The 12,466-nt window shown below is 43.3% G+C and overlaps 1 protein-coding gene across 1 annotated transcript in view; it reads left to right on the top strand.

Annotated features, from left to right (window-relative positions):
* NME8 (NME/NM23 family member 8) overlaps positions 1-12,466 on the top strand; it is a 59,308-nt gene that overhangs the window by 23,997 nt on the left and 22,845 nt on the right. The window contains exons 8-10 of the mRNA XM_020964442.2: positions 1,404-1,496; positions 4,372-4,610; positions 10,435-10,616. Coding sequence (XP_020820101.1) covers positions 1,404-1,496; positions 4,372-4,610; positions 10,435-10,616 — 514 coding nt within the window. The remainder of the gene's footprint in view (positions 1-1,403; positions 1,497-4,371; positions 4,611-10,434; positions 10,617-12,466) is intronic.

Below are 12,466 nucleotides of genomic sequence, written 5' to 3'. Positions count from 1 at the left end.
AAAGAGGAAGGAAATGGGGAAGGAATGATGAAGGGAAAAGAGAGGGATGGAGGAAGGAAGGGAGAAAGAAATATTCTTTCATAGATGGGCTATACGTGTCTTTAACAGGGCATTGGAAGTGCAGATCCATTATTAGAGCAAGTCTTCAGTTGGAGAGGAAGTCTCATTCCAGGCAAGGGGAGGGTTGCAAGGGAAAGCCAGGTCCAGCAAAGGAGTCATGAAGATATCCTTGTGATACTGGAATTTTAGTGGTCAGGGTGGTCTTCACTAAGCAAGAGGTGGAGTGGATGCCAGAAAGGCAGAGATAGGCAACAGATTCTGGCTGGGGAAATTTGTGATATGCCAACCAGAAATAGAAAAGGTAGGGAGAAAGAGATAGAGAGATATAGAGACAGAAACAGGAGAGACACACAGACACTGCCAGGAACCTCAGAGATCACGAACTAGAGATTGAAAGGTGTAGCCTGAAGTCCAAGGAGGAACCTGTCATGCTCCTGATCTCTTGGGCCTGAATCCAAGAAATTGCCCAAAGCCCTGGGCCTAGATGGTGCGGTATATTACATGCCCTGAGGGGGAAGGGCAAATGCTAGGTCCTGGCCTTGAGTCCTTTATTCCAGATTCCTGCCTTTCTTACCTAGATGTGCTTAGGGCTTTGTGCCACCTCACACATGTGGAATGCAGATCAGTGAGAACAGTGAGCAGTAGGAAAAGTCTTACCCAGCCTCAAATCCAGCCAGTTGTCTTGGTGGCACAGATAATGTTTTATAATGATAATAGACCCAAAGTATGAGATGAACTGGGTGCCACAAAGGGTAGCAAGGTGAGGAGATTGGGACCAGAGAGCTCCCCTAGGCTAACCACCCCATTTTACAGATACATGAGAAAACTGAGACCAAGGGGTATTAAATAAGTCAACCGAGATCACTTGTAGCATCACAAATCCAAGGCCAAAATCGACCTTAGAGGCCATCTGGTTTTCTATGGCTTTTCTTTCAGCTACTTTGTGCATTAAATAAGTATTTGTCACCTGCCCTGGGAATCTAATCATTGTTTACAACATTATTTCTATGGGAAAATGTGCCCAGACATTCCAAGTAACCAACTTAAAAGAGTAACACGTAAATTGACCTCCTAGGAGGCTGATAATCTCTTGTCAGCGCCTCCAGCGTCAATGGAATACATCTTTCTGTACCTCTAAATAATGCTTTTGAAAGCTCAAAGGAATAGGGCACAGAGAAAGGCCTCCCTATTTGTATATTTAAAGGAGCTTAAGAGGTGTAGTTTTTATAGGAAATGAAATCTACTCCAAATGGTCTGTTAAACACTGGAGAGTAACATGAGTGATTTCTTTTTTCTGTTGCCCATCAATGCTTCTGAAACGTACCACGAATTTATAATTGGAGATTGTGGATTTTGGTGCTGTCATAGTAGGAGAGGAGCAGAGGTTCTTAGATGATGAGCAAATTAGAGATTTTTATGATGAGGCTTCACATAAGGTAAGCAACGTCTAAGGAAATGATTGTCTTTGTCAAATGTCGTGGAATTTAAATATTCTTGGTATTTGTCTTAGAGAAAATTTCTATTACTATATGTAGCATCCCTTCTGGCTACTTTTATAGTGAGTGGCTACTACTCTCAGATTCAAAGGTGTACTCACTGGGTCTTCACTCCTAAAACTATAATTCACGGGCCCCTACCAATGAACTTTGCCATCACAGTCAGCTGGTAGACATGATTGACCCAAAACAAAGACATTTACTAAAACAGAATAGAGCAGTAGCTAGAAAGCATTCCCCTCATAAGCCTTGGGTGCCATCTCCCAGAAATACATTCAGTGTACGTGGGAAGAGTGGGCACAAATTTCAAGAACAGTGACAGTGAGCGAGACTCACATATATGGAATACATGTGTCCAAGGCAGCTCATACTTATTGTACTGCAGGGCCTTGGGGTCCTTTCTCTTTTTGTGAAGTCTTCTCTGTGGCTATACTCTCAGTTGCCCATTCTTCCTTCAAGTCACATTTGTCTCTCTTCTTTGCTGCCAGGCATGACATTCCTTGAAGCTGTTATTCATCCCAAGTGACTATTAGCTATCTGTGTCATCAACTCATTATTTCCTGTTGCTAGATCTCCGCCTGGAGTTGGAGGCTAAGAGTCATCTGATTACAGGACAAGAACCCCATGCCCTCACAGATAGGAATGCTGATTTTTGTCGAGGGCATCACTATCCACCCCATCACCCAGGCTGGGGGCTCTTCCTTCTCCCTCAACCCCCTGAATCCAGTCAGTTGCCAAATGTTGCTGATTCTACTATCAGAGCTTTCGCATTTGTCCCCATTTCTCTATTTATTTCTGCATTCACTATCCTAGTTCAGGTCCTCACCACCTTTCTCTTACACTATAGACTCCTAACTGCTTTTCCTGATTCTAGACTTTCTCCTCTCTAATCCATGAAGTGGATACAAAGCTGACAAAATCGTTGTTCCTAAGACACAGGTCTGGCCATGTTACTTCTGTGTTTAAAACCTTCCATGGATCCCTCTTACCTCTAGTATATGATGCGAACCTCTCAGCCTGACATTTACAAGCTTTCCCAATCTGATTCCAACCTCGGTCCAGCTTCAATTCTTATGACTCCCTTTCAAGCATTCTATATGATGCAATATCTCCCTTTCCTAGCAGTCACACAGACTATCTCCTATTCCTTGGTGTACTCCTTCCTCATCTCCACTTCTCAAATCTACTTATCTTTCTTTTTCTTTGTTTGACAAAACCATACATTATTTTTTATTCTTTTTAAATCTACTTATCTTTCTTTTTGGTTGTGCATAGGTGCAACCTCTTCTATAATCCCCAGTTATTAGTGATCTCTTCTCAAATCACCCCGTACTGACTTGTCCATGTACGTGTTGCAGTGGAGTATAAACTCCTTGAGGGCAGGGATTCTCTTAATGATCTTTGTGTGGCAGAGACTCTGCTCTCTTCTCTTTCATCACCCTCCTCCTCTTCTTCTGGGTATGCTCCAGCTTTTCCATATTCTTCCTGGAATCTGGTACCTAGAGCTGACTATGATACTCCAGATGTAATCTTCCCAAGGCAGAGCATGGTGAGACTAAGGCCTTTCTCATTCTGGAGCCCGTGCTTTTGTTAATGCTGCCCAACATTGCCTTGGCTTCCCAGGCTGTCATATGACATCACTAACTCTTAGTGAACTTGGAACCCACACAGATTTGAGTCTTTTTCATGTGAACATTGTTCAGTCATGCTTTTCTCATTTTGTACTTATGTGATTGATTTTTTTGAGCCCATGAATAGAAATTTAGACTTTTAAAAATTAAATTTCATCTAACTTCTTTCAGCCCATGTTTCTATAGCCCAGTGAGATGATTTGGATCTCAAATCTTTGTCCAATATATGTTTTTTTCCCCACTCAGCTTTTTGTTATTCCCATATGTGATAAGCATTCCATTATGACTTCTTCTGAGTTATTACTGTATCTCTCTTTCACTACATGGGATATTTTCCCTTCTCCCTTATATTTCTGAACTCAGCAAGAATGTCTCAGAATTGCAGAAGGGAGAAGTTAGAAGGGACCTCAGAGGTATATCATCTAATCCTTTTCTGTACAAGAATTCCCCCTACAATATCCTCACCAAATGGTCACCCAGCATTTGCTTAAAGACCTACAGAGAAGGGAAACCTATTACCTTCCGAGGGAGCAATTTCACTTTTGGTCACCTCTCATTGTCAGGAAGTTTTTCCTGACTGTGAGGCCAAAATCTGACTTGTTATCACTTTTCCACACTTCTCCTAGTACTCCTCTTTGGCCAAGCAGAACAAATCTAATCCTTCTTCCCCATGACATCCCTTCCAATTCTTGAAGACAGCCATCACGCAATCCCTTCCTCCCAAGCCTTTTTTCTTATTCAGGCTAAATATTTATTCCTTCAGTTAACTCCTTTTATGGCCCTCCACTGTCTTCTTCAGAATTCTTGTGTCCTATCATAGGGGAAAAGTAACAGAGGAAAGAAGGGGTAATGGGAAGAATCCTGGGTCAGAAGTTTTAGTCTTGATTCTGCCATGGTTAAATCCCTTCTAATCTAGAGGCCTCAGTTTACTTACCTGTAAAGTGAAGGGTTTGAACTAGCTTATTTCCAAGGTCCCTTCCAACTATATTGTTCTACAATTCACAGGTTTTCCCATCTGTTTAGGAAGCATAAGACATTTTCACCCTTGGCATTCCCTAGCAAAATATCATCACAGGGCAAATATTTTTCACCTGTGAAGTTAACTGTAATGGGATCATTAATTTCCGATGATTGCAGGAAGCAGCTCTTCTACAATAAATCACTGAGATTTGGTTTCTTTGTAGTTTAATTTTGAAGAATTTGTCTCATATACATCAAATAACCCAAGCTATATTCTGGGCATTTGCCTGGGACCACCTGTAAAAGAAAGTGAAGAAGAAAAAAAAAAGGATCAGCCAGAGGAAAAAGAAAGTCAACCAGTGGAAAAAGAGGATCGAGCAGAAGGAGATGAGGATCAATCAGCAGAAGAAGGAGATCAATCAGCAGAAGAACCGAAAAAGAAAGAAGAGAAGAAGCCAAAAAGGTATGATGAACTTGGGAAAACGATCCCTCTCTCCATTTGGCCTCCTCCTAATAATTACTAAGTCACAGAGGCTCGTGTTAGATATTGTTCCAATTTACATCTTCAGCTAAATTTTAAAATGTCTCATAGCCTTCAGTTAAATCAAAAGCGTGGGCACACTCAAGCCTTTTCTTACTCTAAAGACTCATATACTCAAGGAGCTAGAGAGGAGCCCAGAGGGTTATGGGCCTGAGAGCATGGACTCTTTCTGGTCTTATTTGGGACTGGTTCAAGGGTCAAGGTGAGGAACCAACACAGGCTGAGCTGTGCTCTAGCCATGTGAGAATTTGGCTCTTCTGTGAGCTCAGGCTCTTTCCTCTCCTTTCTCCTCTCCTCCTGAGCCCGGAGAGCTTGCCAATGGCAAATGTAAGGGACTTTTCCTTTTTGTAAGGGCATGAGCTGAACTGACTCGGAAGTACAGAGGACTGATCAGAAGAGGTCCCTGATCAACTTCACGAGGGCAAAGGAGAGTTGTGCCCTAACGGAAGTGAGGGAATAAGCGGGCGCACTTCCTCGTGCCTCATTCGTTACAAGTTTTGAGTCTTCCCAATGGGGACTGGCTGTCCTGGGGTTGGAGCCATAGCTTTGAGCCAGGCTGCTAAAAGGGAGCCGTGAGATATGAGTTGGTTGTCATCTCAGAAACCTTGAGAGGTTAGAGCACAGAACAGAGGGTCGAAGAGTGCATGCCCATTTCTGTCTGAGGTGGGATGCCATTAATAGCACCGAAAGACACTGAGGGAGCCTTTCAATCATGTGACTTCAAGCAAGGATGAAACCATATGACCAGATTGGGGTGTGTGTGTGTGTGTGTGTGTGTTGTGTGAGTGTGAGTGTGTGTGTGTGGTGTGTGTGTGTGTGTGTGTGTGTGTGTGTGTGTGTGTGAGTGTGCAGGTGTGGGGGTGGTTTCTGGACATTGGAGTTCTTAGAGAGCCTAGGGACATAACCTTCTAAAAAGGTGGGGGGGGGCGCTCCTGAATAGTGTTAACCTCTGGGGGAGAAGAGAATTACTGCTCGGGAACTGGAGGAGCAACAAGGAGTTGAGCCACAGTTGGAGGATGAGAAAAAAACCAGCCTTCCCCAAACTGCGAACAACCCCCCCATCTCTATTAACTGTGAATTATTTGGATGGTTCGGTTATAATGGAAAGGAGATTGCCTCTGCGTAACCTCAGACTCCAGAGCTCTGGGACCTAGCCTTTCAGAAGGAGAAGGGAGTCACTTGTAGTGCCGTCCTCTGAGGTAGAAGGGGTTCATGCAGGTGGGCCTCAAAGGGAGAGCAAAATGCCTGAACTTTGTCCTCTGAAGCAACATGAGGGATTTGGACAGCGCGGGGTTCACGGCAAAGGAGTCGCCTCTGTAGCATCCCTAGTGCGTATTCTTTCTGAGACAGCCTGATTTGCTGGGTGGTGGTAAGACTCCCGAGGACTGGAGGACCCTCGTGAAGACAGACTCGCTGCTCAATGAGGGGCTATATCTCTAGCAACCCCAGATTCAGTTCCTTCCAGGAAGAGTCTAAGCCTTTGGGGCTAAGGGGAATGTGATGAAGCCTGACTATTGTCTTTCTCCTGAGGGGAGCCCAAACCACAGGGTGATGCTGTGAGTCTGCAGGGGAGAAAGTGGGACTCACTGGAAAGGGGAGGAAAATTATATTGACTTTTTTGGCAGTTGGGTGGCACAACAGATGGAGGACTAGACCTAGAGACAGGAAAACTTGAGTTCAAATCTAGTCACAGACACTTTCTACCTATAGCCTTGGGCAAGTCACCTAATCTCTATCTGTCTCAGTTTCCTCATCTATAAAATGGGGATAATAATAGTACCCACCTCCCAGGATGGTTGTGAGGATCAAATGAGATCACATTTATAAAGTGCTTTACATTTTCGATGTTGTTCAGTTGTTTCAGTCATGTCTGACTCTTTGCCATCCCATTTGGGGTCTTCTTGGCAAAGATACCGGCCGGGTTTGCCACTTCATGCCTCAGTTCATTTTACAGATGAGGAACTGAGGCAAACAGGGTTAAGTGACTTTTCCAGGGTCACACAGCTAGGAAGTATCTGAGGCCAAATTTGAACTCAGGAAGATGAGTCTTCTTGACTCCAGGCCTGGTGCTGTTGCCAGCTAGCTGCCCTTGTACTTTGGGGATATTTGTTATTATTATTCAATGTGAATTCTTTGTGTTGTTTTATATTTGATATGTGGTGAAGCAAAGGTTGTCCTGTACCTGATGTACGTTATTACCTTCAGTGCTTGCATAGTACTGGTGAATCATTTACCCATATTGGTGGAGACCTAGGCAGAAGCTAGGTGGTACCCTGGATAGAGCGCTGGGCTTGCAATCATGAAGACTCATTCCTGAATTTGAATCTGGCCTCAGACACTTAACTAGCTGTGTGACCCTGAGTGAGTCACTTTGCCCTGTTTGCCTCAGTTTTCTCATCTGTGAAATGAGCTGGAGAAGGAAATGGCAAGCCACTCCAGTATCTCTGCCAAGAAAGTTCCCCCCCCTTCAAAAGAGGTCACGAAGAGTCAGACATGACTGAAATGACTAAACAACAATGCCTGTTATGGGCTTCCCAGAGGAATCTCGGGGGGCGGGGGACAACATGATCCAAAGAAGACCAAAAGCAAGAGTTACTGAAAGAGAGCAAGGCACAGAAAATTCAGTACAGACTTTGTCAGTGTGAGCACTCCCTCTATGGACAGAGATACAACCCACTCCACAGCTCAGGAGATGGTCTTTGAGAGGTGGTCAAAGGTTTCCTCTTCTAAAAAAAAAAAGAAAGAAAAAAGAAAAGATTTCCTCTTCTAAGGCTGCCCTGGAGGTCTGTCAGGCTCTGAGTCTAGCCAGGCACCCAGGCCACCCCCAAGAGCATGCTCAGAGACTTTGGAGCCCTGTGGAACGGCCCAGAGATTGCCTTCCATTTGCATGGTCTCCTCCACGCCACAGAGAGGCATCAGGAGGATGATGTCCAGAGAGAACATTGGAATGATCAGTAATTTCATGATGTACCTGATTTTCCATGTGCGTGTTCTCTAATTCCCATCCAAGCAGAGTATTGTTATGCAGGTGAGGCATTTTATCTCAGTACCTAGTCAAAATTTAACATAATAAGTATCTGAAACAGATGATCAGAAAGCATGTTACTTAACTCATCACATTTAATTAGGAGGCAGCTAGGTGGGGCAGTTGAAAGAGATTCATGTCTGGAGTCAAGAAGACCTGAGTACAAATCTGGCCCCAGACACTTTTTTTTTAATTTGGTTTTTTTTTTATTGTGTATTTTCCTGTTTTCCCAGATTTTAAGTGTATAGTACAATTTTTTGTAAAATAATTTGAATCTGGATGCAACTTACAAAAACAAAACAGAGAGAGGAGGGAAGTCTTAGACTGAACACAAAAAATGAAGGATGGAAGTTTACAGACGTGTCTAATAATGTGGGAATTGAGTGAACCCCTCTGACTCCATCTTGTGACTCAATTATGGATCTACTTCAGTTCCCTTTCTGTTCAATTCTGGGGCTAGTCCAATTTCTGTCATGTGAGAAAACTTTATTGCATTGTTTGAACCCAGCCCTGAGTGGCTGGGAACCCAGACCATCTCTACCTGTTGTCTGGAGAATCTTAACTAAGGACCCAGGTTACTAGAACCTCAGACACTTTCTAGCTGACTATGTATGAACTCACTACAACTTGGCCAAGCTTGGAGAGCCTATCAGACCTTCACATTAGCCTTAGGAGGGGAAATCTTTGGCCAACTCTCAAAGACCATCTCCTGACGTGTAAACGCGTTTGTGTCATTGTCAGTGGAGGAAGTGCTCACACTGACAAAGTCTGTACATAAGTTAAGTGACTCTAAGCAAATCATAGTGCCTGGCATGTACTAGGTGCTTAATAAATGCTTGTTATTCGATTGGGATTAGTTTTCTCATCTGCAAAATGAGGGGTTCCATATGACGTATGAGATCCTTTCCAACTCTAGTCTCAGGAGAGAAGTCATTTTTAACCTCATTGTGTTACAGGAAGGATTTATGGTTTCACCAACGTAGGGAATTCCCTCCATCAACTGGACAACCCTTCCATGACCAAGCAGATTTGTCTTAGGGAATCACCTAAGCCACATGGAAGTTAGGTGATTTGTCCAGAGGCAGACAGCTGATAAATGGTAGCGGATGGATTTTAATCTATCACACTGTTCACTCTGCTGGGCTACCTCCTTATGAATGAGAAGACTGAGCCTCGAAGAAGGTAAATGATTTGTGCCTGGCTGACAGCAAATCCAGGCTTGCTCCTTTCCATACTGGAAGGGGCTTCCCTTGGCCCAACCATTCCAGAGATTCTATCTGCCCCTCTCCTACAGCAGCCCTAGTACTTCCACCCAAAGCTCAGAAACAGGAGAGCTTCCCCAGTGGCCACCTGCCTATGATCTTGAGATTTAAGAACAGTCTCAGGTGTCCAATGTCAACTGATGACTGTAATTAAGAGGCAGCAGGTGAGAAACAGCATGGGGGTAGGGAAAAGAGCCCGGAGCTTGGAGTTGAGAAGACCTAGTTCTGAATCCAAATTCTAACTCTGTAACCATGGGCAAGCCCCTTAACCTCTCTGGGCTTCAGGTACCTTAACTATCTACCTCACAGGACTCTTGGGATGTTCAAAGGAGAAAACTTGAAAGAGAACATCTGACTGTTGTTTGGTGGTGAGGATGTGGTTTGAAGGTATTCCTGCACATGCTGAACTGAGACACTCAATGAGAAACTGCTTTGATGTGGCCATTCACATGTATGAGGAATGCCCTGGAGAGGCTGTGTTTTGTTGTGGTAGAACCACCACCATGAGGAGGCCAATATTCCTATCAGGAATTGCTTTGGATGAACAGAGCCCAATGGAAATATACTCCATGAGAGGCGTTGGGGCCACTCAGCCAATCAGTGCCTCATGCTGAACCCTGGACAGCAAATGAATGAATTAGTAAATGAAAAGGAACCTAGTGAGCATTTATTATGCGCTTTTGTTGTGGGTACAGACAAGCATGTTGTTTCTGCTCTGAGGGAGCTTATATTCTAGCAGAGGAACATGACGCACAAATGGGAGCCTGTGTTGCAACAGGGCATGGGGCATGGTTGGGAGATGGCTGGGAAGTGGCACGGTGGCCTGATTCTAGACAAGAGAAGACAGAGAAGCTCCTCTATCATTGTCCAGGGTCCCAGGAGTGGGAAGGAAGGAAAGAAGGAAAGGAAGCAAGCATTTATGAAGTACCCACTGTGTGCCAGGCATTATACTAATCAAGTTATAAATATTATCTCATTTGATCCTCATAACAACTTAAGAGGTAGGTGCTGTTATTCCCATTTTACAGTTGGGGAAAATGAGGCAAACAGGTTAAGTGACTTCCATGGTCACACAGCTAATACATGTCTGAGGCCAAATTTGAACTAAAGTGTGAACTCTAACTCTAGACTAAATATGCAGTCTGTGATGAATTCAGTCATACTGTACCATCTAATTGCCTCCTGGTTCTAGTGGGAAGAGGAGGGAGATGGCCGTAATATAGGTGGTAGAGTTTAGAAACGGCTGAGAAGTGGGATTCCAGGCAAGGTGAAAGATCACCTCTTAGAGCTCATGGTCCTAGGACAGAATGAAATAATAGACGAAAAGCAGGTTGGAAATCTTAATATACTATATGTATGTAAACTATTAGTATTATTAACCCAATCCTAAATATTGGTCTAGGTGGTATATGATAGTTGAATTTAAATTGCTCTGTAATAATGGTTTTCACTTCCACAGCATACGAGAGCTATTGAAAAGTCAAAGGCTGATAGAAGTCTGTGATCTCATAGATGATGCACAGAAGGCAAGGAAGCATCTCATTCAATTTTTTCCATATTTTGCTAAAGCAAAAAATCTCCAGCCGTTGGTTGAAAGGACATTGGCTGTAATCAGACCTGATCTCTTACGGGGAAATATCGGTAAGTAATGATATTTACTGTTGTATAAAATTATCTTTTGGGTGATACTTGCAAAAAAAAAAATCCTAGCTCCACATTGAAAGGAAATGAAATGAGAAAATGACCACTTATAACCTTGTTATGCTGCTTAGCTGCCTCTCTACAGTGTGTGTGTGTGTGTGGGTGATCCTCGTTCTCAAAGGCTATGAGGCTGGAAACGCTTCAGGTGTAGTCCTGAAGGGGATGAATTCTGACAAAGAAAACCCACAGCACAGGCAAAAAAATGGCAGATTTGGTTCCCAACCACTTCTTTTTTATTTATAATATTTTATTCCTCCCCTCAACTAAATGTTAGAACAATCTTTTAACATTTTTTAAAGTTTTGAATTCTAAACTCATTCACTTCTAAAGAGACAGGGCTGAGTTCTGGAAAATGGGACAGAAAGTGCTAAGAATCATGCCATTCTTAGGTTGTATGTCCTCAGCATTCAGTTAACTGTGGACAGTCTTAATGTGAGACCCTCCTTCCCCCAGTGACCAGAACATTGGGAAAATCATTGAGGGCATTCTTTGTCAAGTTGGGATTGCACTAGCTCGAATCAGAAGTCCCTTCCACCTCTGAGAAATTAGATAGGTCAGTCCCAGCATGAGGAGATTCAGTGTAAAAGAGCTGACCCGCCCCTGGAATGGCCTTCCCATTGGAAGTAGAAGTAGGAGACATCCAGACACAGCCAAATACAAAGAAAGTTCTTGGACCTTCCTCAGGGAGGCCTAGAAAGAAGGTGGCAATGTTGGTGTCATTGAGAGTCCAATAGCAACCAGTGATGCTGATTCCACTTAATTTTCTTGCCTTGCAAAACTCACCGTGTCAGAAAATAGTCAAATCAATCCATTATCAAGCTTTCATCAAGTAGTTCTATGTGCCAAGCACTGTGCTAGGCATTAGAGATGCAAATACAATGAATGAAAACAGTTCCTGCTCATCAGGAGCTCGTGTTTTAATGGGGACACAGGAAGGGCATGTGTTTTTTGGTCATTTCAGTTGTGTCCGGCTCTTGGTGACCCCATTTGGGGTTTTCTCAGCAGAGATCATGGAGTGGTTGGCCATTTTCTTCTCCAGCTCATTTTACAGATGAGGAAACTGAGGAAAAGAGGGTTAAGTGACTCTCCCAGGATCACACAGCAAGTGTCTGAGATCAGATTTGAACTTATGAAAATGAGTCTTCACCACCTTGCTGCCCTAGGGACGTGTACAAGAAAATAAATATAAGGAGAATAAGTACAAATAAATAGAGTTGTTTGGGAGGGCGGACACCAGCAGGGAACAATGAGAACAGCACGCTCTGTCCTGTTGGCCTTAATGGGCATATTGGCTGGCTTTGCTGAATTGTTACTTTTTTCCTTCTTTCTTATATATTCTTTTTTTTTTTTACAAAGGGTGACTTCCTGGGTAGAGAAGCCAGAAGGATATATGTGTGAGGAAGTTAGGTATTGTAACAACAAAAGAAAGCAATACAACTTTTTTTCTAGAAAAAAGATTATTGCAGTTTACGCACCAACATCTATTGCTGAGGATGAGTAAAGAGAGAAAATCACCTAGGGAACTAGATAAAATCCTCTCAGCTAAGTTAATGGTAGCCTGACCATCAATGACTTCAGTTGGAATGACAGTGACAGACACAATGGGCCCAGTGGTTTGGGATCAAGACATGAAAGGTGGTAAAAGCAGAAAGCCTGCTTGGAAAACTCAGGATCTTCTTCTGGAGGGGAGCCAGAAGCCTCTGGATAGGGTGAATCCAGAATAAATCCCTGACAAAACAAAATTGACTTTCTTTTAACAAATGGAAAATTTCCTGATGTGGGAATCATTA

Source organism: Phascolarctos cinereus, unplaced genomic scaffold (assembly GCF_003287225.1).
Source record: "Phascolarctos cinereus isolate Bilbo 61053 unplaced genomic scaffold, phaCin_HiC Scaffold_4;HRSCAF=312, whole genome shotgun sequence".
NCBI classification, from domain to species: Eukaryota; Metazoa; Chordata; class Mammalia; order Diprotodontia; family Phascolarctidae; genus Phascolarctos; species Phascolarctos cinereus.
This window is presented reverse-complemented; position numbering and strand designations above follow the sequence as displayed.